At 37.8% G+C, this 19,596-nt stretch overlaps 1 protein-coding gene across 1 annotated transcript in view; it reads left to right on the top strand.

The window, feature by feature from the left end:
- Positions 1 to 19,596, top strand: part of reck (reversion-inducing-cysteine-rich protein with kazal motifs) — a 55,678-nt gene that overhangs the window by 17,298 nt on the left and 18,784 nt on the right. Inside the window, exons 2-11 of the mRNA XM_051882883.1 lie at positions 3,079 to 3,140; positions 6,357 to 6,431; positions 8,084 to 8,120; positions 8,443 to 8,528; positions 8,633 to 8,680; positions 10,075 to 10,108; positions 10,419 to 10,616; positions 10,901 to 11,165; positions 11,243 to 11,416; positions 17,106 to 17,318. Coding sequence (XP_051738843.1) covers positions 3,079 to 3,140; positions 6,357 to 6,431; positions 8,084 to 8,120; positions 8,443 to 8,528; positions 8,633 to 8,680; positions 10,075 to 10,108; positions 10,419 to 10,616; positions 10,901 to 11,165; positions 11,243 to 11,416; positions 17,106 to 17,318 — 1,192 coding nt within the window. The remainder of the gene's footprint in view (positions 1 to 3,078; positions 3,141 to 6,356; positions 6,432 to 8,083; positions 8,121 to 8,442; positions 8,529 to 8,632; positions 8,681 to 10,074; positions 10,109 to 10,418; positions 10,617 to 10,900; positions 11,166 to 11,242; positions 11,417 to 17,105; positions 17,319 to 19,596) is intronic.

Raw genomic sequence — 19,596 nt, 5'->3', positions numbered from 1 at the left:
AAACATGCAAAAACAGGAAATGATGTCATAGACTGTGTCTAAAGGTCAGTAAGATAATCATCAGATAAATATCAAACAATTAAAAATATCTTTTTTATGATAAAGCAAGGTTAGTTTAGTATGTAAAAGGTCATTTGGTTAAGATAAATTAATGATATTGTTAAGTTAATTATTTATCTAACAGGAAGCAAACACACTGAAGGCAGTGAAGTTCTAGCAGCTGTTTGCTTTTCTTCTTAGAAATACAATCCAATCTATGAGCATCTTCAGCCTCAGCAGCTTCAAACAGCCCCGCTGTCAGCCATGTTGGAATAAGAGAAGATGTGAATGTTCTTGTCTTATAGATCACTAACTTCATGCACTAAATGCATCTTTAGTTAAATGAACCTTTGACGTTATAGTACACACTATAGATGTCGCTAACGGCCGTGAAACCATCAACGCAGACGACTGCTTTCATTCAGTGTCTTTCTTCTGTTCCTCGAGCTCAGAAGAACAACAGCGGCACGTTTCATACTGCGCGTCCTTTCTCACGTGTTAAGAAAGCACTGGTGTCCGCTCGATAAACGTAGGGAAGGATGAAAGGATGAAAGGAGAGGCGTGCTGGTGAATCTCACTTCTGCTCATTTGAAAGCCAGACGCTCTGAGACAGAGAGCAGATGATCCAGAGAAGCACACTACAGCACTGAAGAAGAGCACTTAACAGTGCACACGGCTCACGAGAAGAGACAGATCAAATCACACTGATGAAAGGAACGAGTCTGGATGAGTCTGGGCTGAGATGAAAGTGCTTCATTTTGATAATGATGACTTTTTCCGGAGGAGCATAAACAGATGAGAATATGTTTTTCTTAAGTTTTCAAAGCCACAACTCTCCCTTGTGATTATTATAAGAAAACAGTCGCTCACACACAATACGAGTGAATCTCAGTCTGATCTCATTCTCACATGCATTTAGTGACATTTTCCTGCTTGATATCTCTGACATTCCTGTGCCTGCTGCTCAAAAACAACACGGCAAAAAGTGACTGCCAAAAAGACATTTATGCTATTTAATGTATTTAAAAGAGGGGTAATTTGCCATAATTTACACACCTGTTTCTGCAAATCTTATGTGGAAATTTTAATTCATTGGTTTCATTTACTTAATATTTGCTAAAATAAATTTATTATTTTATATACACTACCGTATGTCAAAAGTTTGGAATAACCACAATTTTTTAATGTTATTTTTTTAAAGCAGTCTCTTCTGTTCACCAAGAATTTATTAAAATACAGTGAAAACAGTGAAATATTTTTACAGTGCTGGGTTAAAAACAACCCAAGTTGAGTTAAAAATGGACAAACTCAGCGATTGGGTTGTTTTAACCCAGCGGTTGAGTTTAAATAAAACTACCCAGCAATTATTGTTTAAAAATGACTATATGTCTGGCTTAAAATGAACTCAAAATAGATTGGAAATTAAAAATCAGACACATAATTACTAGAGGCAACAATAATAATCAAAAGGTGAACATTTATTAATATTTAATAATTTAATAGTTTAAACAACCCAATCGCTGGGTTAAAACAACCCATTCGCTGGGTTAAAACAAGACAACCGCTGGGTTAAAACAACCCAATCGCTGGGTTAAAACAACCCAACTGCTGGGTTAAAACAACCTATTCGCTGGGTTTAAACAACCCAATCGCTGGGTTAAAACAACCCAACTGCTGGGTTAAAACAACCTATTCGCTGGGTTTAAACAACCCAGCCGCTGGGTTAAAACAAGACAACCGCTGGGTTAAAACAACCCAACCGCTGGGTTAAAACAGCCCAATCGTTGGGTTAAAACAGCCCAATCGCTGGGTTAAAACAGCCCATTCGTTGGGTTAAAACAACCCAATCGCTGGGTTAAAACAACCCATTCGCTGGGTTAAAACAAACCAGTCGCTGGGTTAAAACAACCCAATCGTTGGGTTAAAACAACCCAATCGCTGGGTTTAAACAACCCAACTGCTGGGTTAAAACAACCCAATCGCTGGGTTTGTCCATTTTCAACCCAACTCGGGTTGTTTTTAACCCAGCATTTTTTACAGTGTAACATTATAAATGTCTTCACTGTCACTTTTGATTTAATGAGTCCTTGAAGAATAAAAGTATTAATGTCTTTAAAATAAATCTTACTGACCTCAAACTTTTGAACGCTTGTGTATTTAAACTGAAAGTTCATCATTATCTGTGCCTGGAAGCAACCATTTTATGTGACGTCACACACTGGTCAGATTGCTTCGTAATTGCTTTACATTGAAATTTCCCAGTTGTAAAGTTCTGACCTCAGGTCTCATTCTGTATTGTTCACTGCAAAACTGAACATTGAAAGTTCATTGTACTTAATAGAAAGAAGTTGCGTGAACTCAAAATTTCATTGTAGTAAGCTGAACTTAAAATGATTGAGTTGAGTTGCAGCAGATTTCTGATTTCCAGCATGCTTTGTGTCAGACTGTATAAATAAATGCTGAAATTAAGTGTTAAGAGATTGGCTCTTGGCCCCGCCCCACTTGTCACAAAAAATTTAAGTTCTACTAACTTAAAAAATTTGTTAGTTTACTTAAATGTTTTGAGGTAAGAAGTTTCCTTAGTTGTTTTGAGTATTCTGAACTTATTGAGTTTTACAGTGTAGTAAGAAGCTCAAACTTTGTCACTGGGTTCTTCAAAGCCGTGCCGTGTGATACAAAATATGGGTAAAACACCTGTAAAATGGATATAGAACATTTCTTCATATTAGCATAGATCATTGTGCCCTGTTTTTATGGACTTTTCTTCGAGTGAAGCATTGATGTTGATTTAAATCTAAGCAGAGCTTCAGTAAGGCCACAGTGTCCATATATAGTGTGAGGAGAAGTGAAATCCCGTAATGATTAACTGCTAACTGCCCATTTTAAGATACTTACACAGTAGACTGACTATTTATGGGTGAATACAAAGTGCCGACAAAAGGTATTCTCCGTCAGCAGGGCTTAAAGTGAAATATGTTGGGAGTACATTGGATCGATTGGACTAAACTTGCCCTCTCTCTCTCTCTCTCTCTCTCTCAGATCCCTCCTGCTGCCATCATGCTGCAGAACTCTTTCCTCAGTGTAAAGGAGCATGTGAACAGGTACGACACATTCACACCAACACAACTGATGCAAAAACACATGAAGACTTTAATGCAGCACTGGCCATATAGAGAAAGGCTTCTGCAAATGGACATGTGGAAAAATGTTTCTTTATCTCAGACCTTTCAAGGACAAATCTGTGTTGAAACAAACTGTCAGTGTGCTCATATGAAATCACTGGTTACACTATAAAATGCTGGGTTAAAAACAACCCAAGTTGGGGTGAAAATGGACAAACCCAGCAACTGGGTTGTTTTAACCCAGCTGTTGGGTTAAATGTTTGCTGGACAGTTTGATTTAACCCAACTTTTGTTTAAAAATGACTATATGTCTGGCTTAAAATGAACCCAAAAACATGTTGGAAATTAAAAATCAGACACATAATAATCATGTGATAAGAGGCAACAATAATAATCAAAAGGTGAACATTTATTAATAAGCAATTTAATAAATGTTTATTGTTTAATTATTATTCATTAAACTTATTAATAAATGTTAATTTCCAACATATTTTGGGTTCATTTTAAGGAAGCAATATAGTAATTTTTAAACAATAGTTAAGTTAAATAAAACTACCCAGCAGGTTGGGCAAACATTTAACCCATTTGCTGGGTTAACACAACCCAATCACTGGGTTAAAATAACCCATTTCCTGGGTTAAAACAACCCATTCGCTGGGTTAAAATAACCCATTCGCTGGGTTAAAATAACCCATTTGCTGGGTTAAAACAACCCATTCGCTGGGTTAAAACATCCCAATCATCGCTGGGTTAAAACAACCCATTCGCTGGGTTTGTCTATTTTCAACCCAACTTGGGTTGTTTTTAACCCAGCATTTTTTAGAGTAGATGTTCTTCCTCTGAAGGTGATGGAAAAAAGAGCAAATAATTCCATACAACCAGGTTGTTATGAAAATAAATAAATAAATAAATAAATAAATAAATAAATAAATAAATAAATAAAAGGCGTCTCTTCTAGTGAGGAGTGTTTGTTTTTCGGCCTGTTTCTCGCTCTTCGTCCCAAACCGCTTTTCACAGACTCTGGAGCTCCAAGGACATGAAACACACGTCTGAATGGAGCTTTTGATGAAGTTAAGACGGGTCAGTCAGTAGTTCGAGCGTTAACCCTCTCTAACCCAGCGCCTCAGAGAAACACTGTCCTGTTCAAGGCCTGCCAGTGACCACAGACGACACCACATGATCAAAACGTACAGAAAACAGCATTAAAGACGGCAGGAGTGTCAAAGAACCAGCCAAAGGAAGCTAAAAGCCCATCAGATGGGAGACGGGGCTATAAAAAAGGAGATTAGGAGGATAGAATAATGACACCTTGTTAGAGGCAGAGCGAGGAGGGAACGCGCGGATGGTAATCGCCAGGCCGTTTCATCCTAATGGACGGCCGATGCTTTGAAGAGACGAGGCCTTCAACCCTTTGAGAAGAGGCTGCTCTCCTTTAGAAGTCCTGCTGGCACCCGCCATTGATTTACCCTCAAAACAAAACATGAGGAGAGTGAAAAAGAGAAACTTTTCCAAACGGATTGGACGGTTGGTTTATCTACAGAGGCCGCTCTTTGTGTTGTGGGCGGAGTCGCAGCTCTTGTGGGCGGAGTCACAGCTTTCCTTTGATGCAGCGGCAGCAGCTGTTCTTGCTTCTGAGCGTACAGTTATTTATAATGTTTAATGCAAACTTTACATTAAAGTCATGAAAAATCTGATATAAATACGTGCAAAAAAGTATTTATTATTCTTGTGAGCATGCATTTATAGGTCATATCCTGTAGCTTCAAAAGTGATGATGAAATTGACATCTTTACCCTTTCTTTAAATATTATTCAAAATGCTGTAAAGATTTTTTAGTTATATTGTGTAGTTGTGCTTGGAGACATTTGGAGTTGTTTTATTAGTGATAATAACACAATGAAACATGACAAACTGTGCAACATAATTTTTGGCCAGACTGTCATACAAAGAAATTATGAACACATGATTACTGATTATGTTGTAAAGTAAAATAAAAAGTAAAATAAAACCTGTAGCTGTAGATATTTGCCAAATACTTTAGTTAGATGAATACCTTAAGCAAGTTTAGTGTTTTGTTCTTCCCTCATATTTAAAATATATTATTAAATATTTTACTCATATTTTAATCAAACGTGTAGGGTCATTAAAATATCCCCTCCGGACGTCACTTTTGGACACTACTGTAAGTGGAGTATTATTAAAATCCTTCAAAAAAATAATTTGTTATAAATAGTGTATTTGTATTATTGCTGTCGGACAGTTAATTTGATTATAAATTATTTTATTTAATTAAATCAAATAAATTACAATATATGATGATTCATCATTAAATTATTTCAATTAATTGAAATTATGCATATGTTTATTTATAATATTATTTATGTAATCAAATGAATATTTGCTATAAAAAAGCCAAATAATGAAGATAAATCAGACATTTGTGGCAGATGATGAAAATATTGAATAGTCATTACAAAAAAAGTAGCGAAAATTGGAAAATTCTTGGATTTTTTTAATCGTGCTAAATTAATGTGTAAAATTGGCAGCCTTATGTTTAATCAATGCTTAAAAGAGACCTATAACACCCATTTCACAAGATGTAATATAAGTCTCTGGTGTCCCCAGAATGAATCTGTGAAGTTTCAGCTCAAAATACCCCACAGATCATTTATTATAACTTGTCAAATTTGCCTCTATTTGGGTGTGAGCAAAAACACGCCGTTTTTGTGTGTGTCCCTTTAAATGCAAATGAGCTGCTGCTCCCGCCCCCTTTCCAGAAGAGGGCGGAGCTTTAACAGCTCGTGCTTCGGTCGCTCAACAACAACAAAGCTGGAGAATCTCACGCAGACAAAATGAGGATTGTCAGTAACGGTGTTCAGCCTTACATTGTTCAAACCGGAGTCGACACTGATGGAGAGACTCAGGAAGAAGTTACAACTTTTAGAATGAAACTGGACATTTCTGAATGGTTAGTGGATAAATTTATGTAGTTGCTGTGGAGTTGATTCAACCCGTCACGCCATTTGGAGATGTTCGTACATTGGGAACCAGAGGTTGAGAAAAACAAACACAGCGAGGCTTTCAGTGCTTTCAGATCTGCTGTTTTCCAGTGGTCACATGATGTTGTAAAGTTAAAAACATCCAAATATATTGAAAACAAATATTTACATGTGCATGTTTTTTCTCTCTCTGCAGCTCGCGACCATCAGAAGCGAATCCCGTCTGAAGCACCTTCTCCAGCGTCTGCCCAGTTACTGCCCGGAGTCTTTGGTGAGGCATTTCCTCAACTCTCCAAATCTCTGTTTACATTAAAGCTGTCACCCCGCCAGCACAGGAAGTCTTAAACAGAGAGAGAGCTGCTGCTTCCTGTTTGGTGCTGTGGTTTCACCTGCTTGGCAGTCAGAGGAAGCAGGGATGAAGGCGGGATGGACGTCCTCCACCCTCTTTCCCTTACTTACAAAGCTGGAATGCCATCGCCGGCAATATGCAATTACATCCAGCCTCTAATTAGCCACAGTGGAAGCCTTCAGGCCTATTTTATTTGGACGCTAATTCACCCAAATGGATGCAAATGGATTTTGGAAGCATAGAAAATCTCTTGCAGCCTTTTAAATGTGTTCGAAAGCTTTTCAAACTCCAAATCAAGCATGTTTTTTTTTTGACTCGGATACATCACAAACCACATTGTTTTTATGCTCCTTGCAATTTTTTTGAAAGGTTTGTTTTTGCGTACGCCAAAGAACATTGATGCAGAATGTGAGTCTCAGATAATATCCTGTTTGTTGGGTTTATTATCTTGTCAAAGCTCAGGCTCTGCTCGAATGTTCCCTCGGATACTCCCTGCCCAGCGCTCTGATCCGACACCATCCCACCGCAAGGGTTTATATGCTCTCAATAATGCATTTTGTGGCTCTTATGAGCATCTACTTTTAATTAAAGCTGAGTCATGTTAGGAGGTTCTCTGGAGCCCCACAGAGTAAAAAAAAACACCATTGCACATAATAAGAGGTTCACTAATACTGAAGCGACCGGCGATCCAAATATTTTCCCTTCAAAGCGCTGTTTGTACACTGTTTGGTATGCCATTTGGGGTCAGATTTTTTGCTTAACACTCTCATTCAAGGACATATTAAATTGATAAAAAGTGTCAGTAAAGACATTTATAATGACGTTAATAATAATAAATGCTGTTCTTTTGAAAGAATCACAGTTCTTTCAAAAGCAGCACAACTATTTTCAACATTGATAATGATCAGAAATGTTTTTTTTAGCAGCAAATCATCATATTAGAATGATTTCTGAAGGATCATGTGACACTGAAGACTGGAGTAATGATGCTGAAAATTCAGCTTTGATCACTGGATATAAATTACACTTCACTATATATTCACATAGAAAACAGCTGATTTACATTGGAATAATTTTTCACACTGTATTTTTGATCAAACAAATGGTGAGCTGAAGAGACTTCTTTCAAAAACATTGAAAAAATCGTATTGGCCCTAAACTTTTGAACAGTAGTGTGTTTTTCTTATTTAATACGTTTTTGCTAAATGATCACACATTATAAATAACAATTTGAGTAAAAAGTTTAACTAAACGAGTTTAAATCACAAAATTAATCTATTCTTTTATTGATTTAATGTTTAAATATTCAAACTTTATTTTAATTATCAAACAATATTGACATGTTGAGCCTCAGATTTTAAATCCGTTCTCAGACTTTCGGAGCCGAAAATGAACATTATGTTATCATCAACTCCCTCGTGTTGTTTGAAACAAGTTTTCAGTAAATCATGATCTGCTATTGTGTTCCATGGGAAAAGAAAATCTTTGGAAGGACATGAGAGTGAGTTGACGATGACAGAATTTGAGGGTGTTTTCAGTTCAGTAATGTTGAACATCTCCTTGTTGTTTTGCAGACTGAACTCTGGATCTGCATCAACAGCACATTACCGGGTATGTGAAGGCGTGAACCCAGATGTCTGCAAAACCCACCTGTCTTCTCAACCTGTACCAGTCTTAAAAGAACAAGAGAGGATTTAGAGTCTCTGAAGACCTAATGCCTCCCAGATGCAAAAATATCATACTTCACATCAATCAAACTACACCTTGCATTGGCCATTAAAATCGGCTCCAGAGCTTTGAAGCTGAAAACATGAAAAGCATGTCAAGATGAAATTAATGCCTTGTTGTTTCGACAGTCTTTAAAGTAACGTGTGCGTTTATTGTATTTCGTTCAATCTATAGTAAAGGTCACTGTGACTTTTAACATTCTCAGGGGCTTCAAAGAAGTCGGATGGCTGGGTCGGGCTGGGCTGTTGTGAGCTGGCCATCTCCAGCGAGTGTCGCAGGGACTGCAAACAGGTCCAATAAACGCTCTCGGCTCTGAATATATACTCACACATGTAGAGAATACAGTGCTGGACTGTCTCACCTGTGATTCTTTAATACTTTTCTCTTCTGTTCAGGCATCGTCGAAAAATGACATCACAAAAGTATGCAAGAAAGACACAGAGGTGGGAGTTTTACCACAGTACTTCATGGAGTTCACAAATGTTGGTGTTTTTTGTATAGCACGTGTATTAAAAACCAGTTTCCACCTAAAAGATAGCTAATTACATTAAGTTTGAGATACTTTTTTTTTTTTTTTGTGAAATCGGAAGTCACAATTGTGAGAAATAAAGATGCCTTTGTGAGAGACAGTTGTAATTTTGAAACAAAAAAAATATTAGTTGTGAGTTACAATCATGAGGAATTAAGTTTTATTTTTGTACTTCCATGTGGAATCAGGCTTAAAATACAGAATGAAAATGTGTCCAAACCCATAATACATTTTAACCCTGAGTTAAGTTCATGTTAAAGGTGCTATATGTAGAATTGAGAAACCCTTGTTATTAGTGACACTGGTGGCCATTAAGTGAACTGCAGCAGTGCCGTACCCTAAGTAACGGCATGAATCTAGTTTAAAGTACAGTCAGCTACACATATACTCTCACAGATGCAGTGAACGTTTCTCTCATCAACTGTTCCATCCATGTTCAGATGAAGGGAGTCTTTATCTCTGAATCCATCAAAGAGTCTCTCGCTGCGCAATATGACTACGTTTGTTTGTCTAGCTGCTTTGCAGTCTGACATGTGACTCAGGCTTTATTTGTGTTTATTCAGTTAAAGCCTGTTTTCTACAGATGCTGTAAACCTCTTTATACCACTTTATGATGGAAGTAGGCTAATGTTTTTGTTGGAGAAGCAGTCTTAAAGGGACAGTGCAGTGAAAAAATAACATTTTCATAAAAAGTAGTCAATATTACTCCATTGTGCAAACAACAGCTTTGCGTGAAAAATAAATAAAATAAAATAATAAAATAAAATGAATAAAATAAAATGAAATGAAATAAAAAAATAAAATAAATGAAATAAAAATATAAAATAAAATAATCAAATTAAAAATAAAATAATAAAATAAAATATAAAATAATATAAATGAAATATATACGGAGCCCCAGACATGACATGCATGAAAAAAATAATATTCTAAATCATGTGCACGATTTATTAATTCATTCCCTCGATTTACTAAAACGTGCGCACGATTTACTATTTCGTTCCCTTGATTTATAAATCATGCGCTTGATTTAGTAAATTGAGGGAACAAATTAGTAAGCTGTGCGCACAATTTAATTTTTTTCATGCATGTCATGTGCAGGGCTCCGTAAAAAATAAATAAAATAAAATAAAATAAAATGTTGACTAACAGACCAAAATTTGAGTCAAGTCCTTAAAAAAAACTGGGTGATACTGAAATGTTTTGTCTTTTGAAATCAACCAGCAAAAAAATTGTTTTTATAAAGAAAAAAATACTGTTTCATACACTACATTGCAATATTCTAATTAGTTTTTTGTTGTCTTGCAGAAGCCACTCTACAGCTGTATCACCAAAAATGAAAGTAAGCAAAACTGCATGAGAAGGTCATCAGTATGAAGTCACTCTGATGCATTTCCTGTCTGATGATCAGTTCTCCAGTATTAACAGGAAATGAGATTGAATTGTTTAAGTGCCTGGGAGGCAAGGTCATGACCTTTATGACCTTTACCCTGCTGAAGCTCACAGCTGAATGAAGTGCTTGTTTGTATTCATACCGCCCTGCAGATGTGCGGATATCTTTAAACATGTGATCATGATCATTTCAGTCATTGGTTTATTGGTGGTCGTCCAGAGGCCCGTCCTCACGCTTGTCTTGTGTGTTTGTCCTGCAGTGGGCTCAGTATGCTGCAGTTACGCAGGGAGACACACGAACTGCCGTGAATACTGCCAGGCCATCTTCCGCACAGACTCGTCGCCCACGGTCTCGCAGATCAACGCTGTCAAAGAGTACTGCCAGAGCATCAGTCCGCAGCTCATCGGCTGTGTGGCCAACTACACCAAATCCTACCCAATCAGAAGCCCTATCGACAGTAAGTACAACAAATGTAGCCAATCATGCGTGGCTGCATCCCAATTCGCATACTATGGTGGGAACCAGGTGAAGTGCGCTAGTATGCAAGATAACAATTAGCCTTTGCTGAACCTAAGAGCCGTGAACCTTTGTTTCTAGTACATGCTGGTTTCTAGTGCTTCTCTTTCAACTATTTTTAGTTTCAGGCAGAAAAATGTGCGTTAGAAGCTACCATGGCAGGTTTTAAATGTATGAATGTCACATTTAATCAGTTACCCAGAGTATCTCTGTGTCTTTCCTCAGGTTTGTACTGCTGTGACCGGGCGGTGGAGGCTCACTGTCAGACGGCCTGTAAGCGTATCCTGCGCACCATGACCACCGAGCAAGAGATCATGGAGGGTCTGATCAAAGAATGTGGCAGTCAGCCGCTCCCACAGGACCCGCTGTGGCAGTGCTTCTTGGGTAGCGCACACCCTCCCACCCAAACTGATCCCGAATCCCCACCTATCGCCAAGATGGACTGCGCTAAACTGCATTGCTGCTCTAAAGCCAACACATCCCACTGCAGGTCAGTAGCCGTGCCCTTCTGAAGGGGAACAGCATTGCTTTGAGACTAATGTGTTTCATGTCTTCACTGTTTGTTAGGAATATGTGTCTGGAGATCAGCACCAACTGGGGCACTCAGACATGGCAGGAGTTTGACCAGCATTGTGAATATAACCCTGTTGAGATGGACCTTATCACCTGCCTGGCTGACGTGAGGGAGCCGTGCCAGTTAGGCTGCAAAGATCTGACCTACTGCACCAACTTCAACAACAGGTTGGAAACACTTTCTTGCTGTAAATCTGCTTATGCAACAGTTATTTGTGGTCCTGAAATCTGAATCTTTTCTATCACTCCTCTTTTCCGTGTTTGTTCCTGACAGACTGTGGTGACAAGTGACTGACAATTTGAGTGAATCATTCATTCAAATGAATAGTTCAAAAATACTGATACATTCAGGAACAAAACTAATGACTAACATTTTATTTCAGCTTTATTTCAATTAATGAAACTATTTTCAGTAGTTTCTGTTTTACTTAGCAATGACAACACTGGAATGAGTCATTGAATCATTTACTCAACCGATTTGTTCGAAAATACTGATTCATCCAGGAACAAAACAAGTGACTATTTTTTTATGAGTGAGTCATTGAATCATTTACTTGACCAATTAGTTCAAAAACATTGATTCATTCAGAAACAAAACAAGTGACTGTCTTTAAGAGTGAGTTAGTGTTATTTTAGTGTTGCTGTAGTATTTATTTATATTTTGAATATGATTTTATTTTTATATTTTCAGTTTTAATTTTAAAGTTTTAGTCATTTTTTATATATATTTAGCTTTAATTTATTTTTATTTCAGCTTTAGTATTTTTAGAACTTCAACTTATTGTATTTGTTAGTTGCCAAGGCAGCATTTCTAACTTTTTATTGTTGTTCATCTGACATTTTATTTCAGCCTTATTTCAATTAATGAAAACTATTTTTCAAACTATTGCTGATTCAATCATTTACTTGACAGATTTGTTCAAAAACATTGATTCATTCATGAACAAAACAAGTGAATGTCTTTAAGAGTTAGTGTTATTTTAGTGTTGCTTATATATTAGTGTAGTATTTATTTATAATTTGAAAGCTTATATTTTTATATTTTAATTTTAGTTTTAGTAATTTTTTATATTTAGCTTATTTAGAACTTTAACTTCTATTTGTTAGTTGCCAAGTCAGCATTTCTAATTTTTTCTATTGTTTTATTGTTTTTCATCTAACGTTTTATTTCAGCTTTATTTCAATTAATGAAAACTATTTTCAGTAGTTTCTGTTTTAGTTAGCAAAAACGACACTGGAATGAGTCATTGAATCATTTACTCAACTGATTTGTTCGAAAATACTGATTCATCCATGAACAAAAACACCACCATGCTATGTTTGTGATGTTTTTGTTTCGTTATCTGTTTTCATTGCGGAGCAAAAAAGTCTAATGTATGTTACTCAATATTATCCTCTTGTTTATTAGACTGTTATATAAAATAGGCATATAATTAATGAACATATCTCCAGCTATATCATCTGATCCAGTAATATTGTTATAAGACAGGAGTTCAGTAGGTTCATAAGTTCAAATGCTATTATGTAACTGAACACAAGGTCTATGTTACATGGAAAAATGAATATCCAGCAGTCATATTGTTTCTCTCCGGCCGACCTGTTTTCTCTGTGGGTTACAGATGCAGACAGCATGATTTATGATGGCAGCAGTAACACAGCGTTTGTTTTCAGGTCAAAAAGGCATGGGTCACTATGATAGGACTGCTGGTTTCCCACCAACGGTTACACACTGCACACGTCAATCCCATGAGCCCTCTCAAAAGTTTGAGCGAAGAGAGATTCATGCCTTTAAAACAATGAGTGCGACTTACACAAAGAGCTTGTGAAAGAGTCATAACAAGCCTAGTCAGATGATGAAATGGCTTGTCACGACAACAAATAAATAAATAAATAAGATAGATAAATCCCTTAAAGTGACTGTGAACCCCAGGGCGAGGAAGGAATCCAGTGCAATGTGAAATATTCTGGGTATTGTTTTCTTTGGCTGAGTCTGATGAATCGCAGCGCCGAAGATGATGGCACCCCTGCTTCGATGATGGGATCTGGAGTTCAGGAAAACAACCGCTGGCTTTGATTTCTTTGAAGGATTCCTGGGGATGATTGGGTGGCGGGCACTCCTGCGGATTTCAAAGAGCGCCAAAGGCAAATACGGAAGAAAGCAGAGGGGACAGACGCAGCCCCGAGTGTCAAGCACGCCTGCAGTGCTGTATACTTACCCTGATGCAGATCACAGCAGGTCTGCAGCCGCCCTACAGTGTTTACCTCAACACAAATAAACCAGCCTGTGTGCTGAGACCCACCGGGGCAGAAGACATAACTTCATCCTGACCAGACGAGGTTATCACCAGGGCTTGATTTTATTTCACTGACAGAATGATTCATGTAAAGAATAGAAAAAGCATGAGTTGATTTTATTCATTTTGTGAACCTTTATTTCAAGCCAGTAGAAAATATGTAATGCATAACATATCTTGCATGTTCATTTTTTCATTTAAGTCACACTCACACACACACATATGATTATATATATGAATCATCGTCAAGGTTTTCCTTTTGGTCAAGGTTTTCTCTTATTTTCTGTTATAAATCCACCACCACACCCAAAAGAAAAAGCTGTAAACAAACCTTCAAATGACCAGGAATCAGCTTCTAACCACATCCAGCAGCCTCAGCCCTGAAAGAACGGTTGGTCTTTACCCGACAATTACCCCACCCATCCTACGCTGGAGCTCTATAAAAAGAGCCGGATCATTAGAAGGAATAAAAAGTGGGGGGAAAAGGTTCTCACTGCTCCAGCTTTCCTGAGGAAGTCCCTCTTCCCAAAGCTTTGGAGTGTGTTTATTCAGTGACAAATGGTAGTGAACAGTTGGGTGCAATAAGAAGGCAATTCCACAAAACAACTCAGTTCTGCTTTAAATTAGAAACAGAACTGATTTCATGATCCTTTTTCTAATGTCTTCAAAACACTCTAAAATATGCTGGGTTAAAAAAAACAAACAAACAAAAAAAAAAAAACACCAAGTTGGGTTGAAAATGGACAAACCCAGTGATTGGGTTGTTTTAACTCAGTGAATGGGCTGTTTTAACCCAGCGGTTGGGTTGTTTTAACCCAGCGGTTGGGTTGTTTTAACTCAGCGATTGGGTTGTTTTAACTCAGGGATTGGGCTGTTTTAACCCAGCGGCTGGGTTGTTTTAACCCAGGGATTGGGTAGTTTTAACCCAGCGATTGGGTTGTTTTAATCCAAGGATTGGGTAGTTTTAACCCAGCGATTGGGTTGTTTTAATCCAGGGATTGGGTTGTTTTAACCCAGCGATTGGGTTGTTTTAATCCAGGGATTGGGTTGTTTTAACTCAGGGATTGGGTTGTTTTAACCCAGCGATTGGGTTGTTTTAACTCAGGGATTGGGTTGTTTTAACCCAGCGATTGGGTTGTTTTAATCCAGGGATTGGGTTGTTTTAACCCAGCGATTGGGTTGTTTTAACCCAGCGATTGGGTTGTTTTAATCGAGGGATTGGGTTGTTTTAATCCAGGGATTGGGTTGTTTTAACCCAGCGATTGGGTTGTTTTAATCCAGGGATTGGGTTGTTTTAACCCAGGGATTGGGTTGTTTTAACCCAGCGATTGGGTTGTTTTAATCCAGGGATTGGGTTGTTTTAACCCAGCGATTGGGTTGTTTTAATCCAGGGATTGGGTTGTTTTAACCCAGGGATTGGGTTGTTTTAACCCAGGGATTGGGTTGTTTTAATCCAGGGATTGGGTTGTTTTAATCCAGGGATTGGGTTGTTTTAACCCAGCGATTGGGTTGTTTTAATCCAGGGATTGGGTTGTTTTAACCCAGGGATTGGGTTGTTTTAACCCAGCGATTGGGTTGTTTTAATCCAGGGATTGGGTTGTTTTAACCCAGGGATTGGGTTGTTTTAACCCAGCGATTGGGTTGTTTTAATCCAGGGATTGGGTTGTTTTAACCCAGGGATTGGGTTGTTTTAACCCAGCGATTGGGTTGTTTTAACCCAGCGATTGGGTTGTTTTAATCCAGGGATTGGGTTGTTTTAATCCAGGGATTGGGTTGTTTTAACCCAGCGATTGGGTTGTTTTAATCCAGGGATTGGGTTGTTTTAACCCAGGGATTGGGTTGTTTTAATCGAGGGATTGGGTTGTTTTAACCCAGCGATTGGGTTGTTTTAATCCAGGGATTGGGTTGGGTTGGGTTGTTTTAACCCAGGGATTGGGTTGTTTTAATCGAGGGATTGGGTTGTTTTAATCCAGGGATTGGGTTGTTTTAACCCAGCGATTGGGTTGTTTTAATCCAGGGATTGGGTTGTTTTAATCCAGGGATTGGGTTGTTTTAATCCAGGGATTGGGTTGTTTTAACCCAGGGATTGGGTTGTTTTAACCCAGCGATTGGGTTGTTTTAATCCAGGGATTGGGTTGTTTTAATCCAGGGATTGGGTTGTTTTAACCCAGGGATTGGGTTGTTTTAATCCAGGGATTGGGTTGTTTTAATCCAGGGACTGGGTTGTTTTAACCCAGCGATTGGGTTGTTTTAATCCAGGGATTGGGTTGTTTTAATCCAGGGATTGGGTTGTTTTAATCCAGGGATTGGGTTGTTTTAACCCAGCGATTGGGTTGTTTTAATCCAGGGATTGGGTTGTTTTAACCCAGGGATTGGGTTGTTTTAATCGAGGGATTGGGTTGTTTTAACCCAGCGATTGGGTTGTTTTAATCCAGGGATTGGGTTGGGTTGGGTTGTTTTAACCCAGGGATTGGGTTGTTTTAATCGAGGGATTGGGTTGTTTTAATCCAGGGATTGGGTTGTTTTAACCCAGCGATTGGGTTGTTTTAATCCAGGGATTGGGTTGTTTTAATCAAGGGATTGGGTTGTTTTAACCCAGGGATTGGGTTGTTTTAACCCAGCGATTGGGTTGTTTTAATCCAGCGATTGGGTTGTTTTAATCCAGGGATTGGGTTGTTTTAACCCAGGGATTGGGTTGTTTTAATCCAGGGATTGGGTTGTTTTAACCCAGCGATTGGGTTGTTTTAATCCAGGGACTGGGTTGTTTTAATCCAGGGACTGGGTTGTTTTAATCCAGGGATTGGGTTGTTTTAATCCAGGGATTGGGTTGTTTTAACCCAGCGATTGGGTTGTTTTAATCCAGGGATTGGGTTGTTTTAACCCAGCGATTGGGTTGTTTTAATCCAGGGACTGGGTTGTTTTAACCCAGCGATTGGGTTGTTTTAATCCAGGGATTGGGTTGTTTTAATCCAGGGATTGGGTTGTTTTAATCCAGGGATTGGGTTGTTTTAACCCAGCGATTGGGTTGTTTTAATCCAGGGATTGGGTTGTTTTAACCCAGCGATTGGGTTGTTTTAATCCAGGGATTGGGTTGTTTTAATCCAGGGATTGGGTTGTTTTAACCCAGCGATTGGGTTGTTTTAATCCAGGGATTGGGTTGTTTTAACCCAGCGATTGGGTTGTTTTAATCCAGGGACTGGGTTGTTTTAATCCAGGGATTGGGTTGTTTTAATCCAGGGATTGGGTTGTTTTAACCCATCATTTTTTAGAGTGTTTCATCATTTGCTGCTTCTGTGGAGACTAAAAGTCAAGACTGTGTGCAATTTTGTGCAGAGCTTCAAATTTCAATTGGGTTAGTTTAATGAATTAAACTATAAACATTTATTAAATTCATTATTAATCAATGTTCACCTTTTGATTATTATCGTTGCCTCCAGTAATTATGTGTCTTCAAACTTTTGTCTGTCCTATTGCTCTGTAAATCGATTTAATCAATGTCTGACATACTGTGAATGAGTTTATGGAAAGCACATCTCACATCTCTCTGGGTTTGTTGTTCTCAGGCCGACTGAGCTGTTTCGGAGCTGCAATGTTCAGTCAGACCAGGGCGCCATGAATGACTTCAAACTCTGGTCCAACGGAACCATCAAGATGCCCTTCATGAACATCCCAGTGCTGGACATCAGGAAATGCCGGCCGGAGATGTGGAAGGCTGTAGCCTGTGCCCTCCAGATCAAACCCTGCTACAGCAAGTCCAGAGGGAGCGTCATCTGCAGGTGTGTGTTCATCTCCACACATCACACACTCTTAAACACATCCATGGGTCTGTGAAGAACCTTTAACATCTTTCCATCACACACAAGCTTCTTTACAGTACATCATTAAAACGTCCTTCACACTAAGAAATAAATGGTTCTTTTAAGAACTGATCACTGAAAGCTTCTTTGGGGGACCAAAAATGGTTCTTCTATGTGAAAAATGTCAAACAAAATCATCTAAAAGTCTGTAAAAAGATTTTTTTTTTTTTTATGACAATTAATTAAATATTCCCTCCATTAATTTACATTATCCTCTACATTGAATATATTGTTATTACTTTAACAGTTTTTTTTACATTGTTACTTTAAAATATATGGTAACACTTTACAATACGATTTCATGAGTTATTATGAATTAAGAATAAACACTAAATAAAACACTAAATAAATACTTCTACAGCATTTATTAATCTCAATGTTAATTTCAGCATTTACAAATGCATTTTTTTTTAAATAAAAAGTTGTATTTGTTTACATTAGTTAATGCACTGTGAGCAACTGTATTTTTATTAACTAACATTAACAAAGATTAATAAATGCTGTAACAAATGTGTATTGCTCATTTTTAGTTCATGTTATATTAACTAATGTTAACAAATGAGACCTTATTGTAAAGTGTTTCCAAATTATAAAACACTGATCAGTACACCAAATATTACTATAATTTTATGTATAAATACTTTGCAGTTATTATATATAATATACTTTAATAATTACGCACTTATTTATTTATCATTAAATTGAGTTTTTTGCATTATAGTGATGACAGTTTTGGGTGGATAATGTGCTGAATTGTCATGAAAATAATTTCACAATTTAACAAATCTTGCTGATCTTTAAAAAGGCCTTCATTTTCTTACAAAACCCAGTTTTTAACTTTTCCCCCAACATTGATTGAATTTTCCGCCAATCCATGTTTCACTGTTATACAGTAGAGGGCACTGTTATGCATCTGGCAACTTTTTAAGAAAACATTGGCAGGGAAAGAGTTAATGTTTTTGTTCTGCTGTTTTGTTCTGTTATTGGCAGGTTTTGTGAAATCTTTTTTTATGCACTAGACCAAAAAAAACTTTTTGTTGCCATATAAAAGTCACGTAATCCACGCTTTTGTCCACAAACAGCCTGTTGACGCCAGTTTTCTGTGGCGTGATTCGTGTGTGTTCTCTCACAGTGTTCAGATTTCTTTAATGCAGTGAAAGTGAAACATATCCAGGTAATTGCAGGTTGTCTTATGATGGGTTTTAAGATCTAAACCAGCATGTTGCTTTAGCACAAATCTTTTGTGGCCAATTACATGAAATAGAAGTACCTGTTGGGTTGAATTGAATGTTATATATGTATTATGTATCTTAGACTCAGAGTGCAATCCTTCTCAAACACTGGGAACACTCTAGTTGAGCCAAAACTGTGTTATTCTTATCAGAAAGAGTCTAGTCAATAGTGTTCATGAGGTGCTGTTTGCTTTGCGTGGCGCTGCTCTGAATAGAGTCAGACGTGCGCTCTTGTCCGGTGGGGATCAGGCGTCCTCACACACCTCTGCAGGAGAATCAGTGATGCTCAGAATAAAGAGCTGTGACGGTGAGTAATGGCAGGGCGTGACCCACGATGCATCAGTCAAGCCTGAAACCACCACATGTGATCCGACACTTCCAGGTCCTGTTCCAGCAGGCTTAGATGCTTACATTGTAGAGAAAATAACATGCAGGTCAAAATTAGTGCTGCAACACTACTCCAACAATGTTACCTGCACTGCCAACATAGTCTAATGGACCATATGCACTCCCGCAATAATATAATCCAGCTGGAAAACTTCCGGTGAAATGTCACTTGTTGGTGTGTCGGTATCTTCAGTGTCCTGAGGTAGCTTTAACAGCATCAATAGTGTAATACTTAGTTTAATATGAATATAGTCACTTAAATAGTCAGACATAGTGTTAATTTAATTATTCAAACGTAAGACGACATAAAAAAGAGACGTGTGTCAGTGTTCCTCCTCGGCAAAATTCAATTCAACCATCAGTTTTAACACTGTCATGTGAAAAAAAGCATCAACACTGTAGATTAAAGATTTATTGTGCACTTTAGTTAGATTCTTTTAAAAAAAATGTGAGTTTTAGTGTGCCAGAATCATTGATGATCGAATCATCGATTGCTTTCTGTGTAATTTATTCACAAGAAAAGTTATTGTTTTTCATGAGATTTTGTGAGTACTTCATACTTCACCTTGACAAAATGT

The sequence above is a fragment of the Ctenopharyngodon idella genome, chromosome 23 (assembly GCF_019924925.1).
Source record: "Ctenopharyngodon idella isolate HZGC_01 chromosome 23, HZGC01, whole genome shotgun sequence".
NCBI lineage: Eukaryota > Metazoa > Chordata > Actinopteri > Cypriniformes > Xenocyprididae > Ctenopharyngodon > Ctenopharyngodon idella.
The sequence above is the reverse complement of the archived record's forward strand: the minus strand, read 5'-3'. Positions and strand labels throughout refer to the sequence as shown.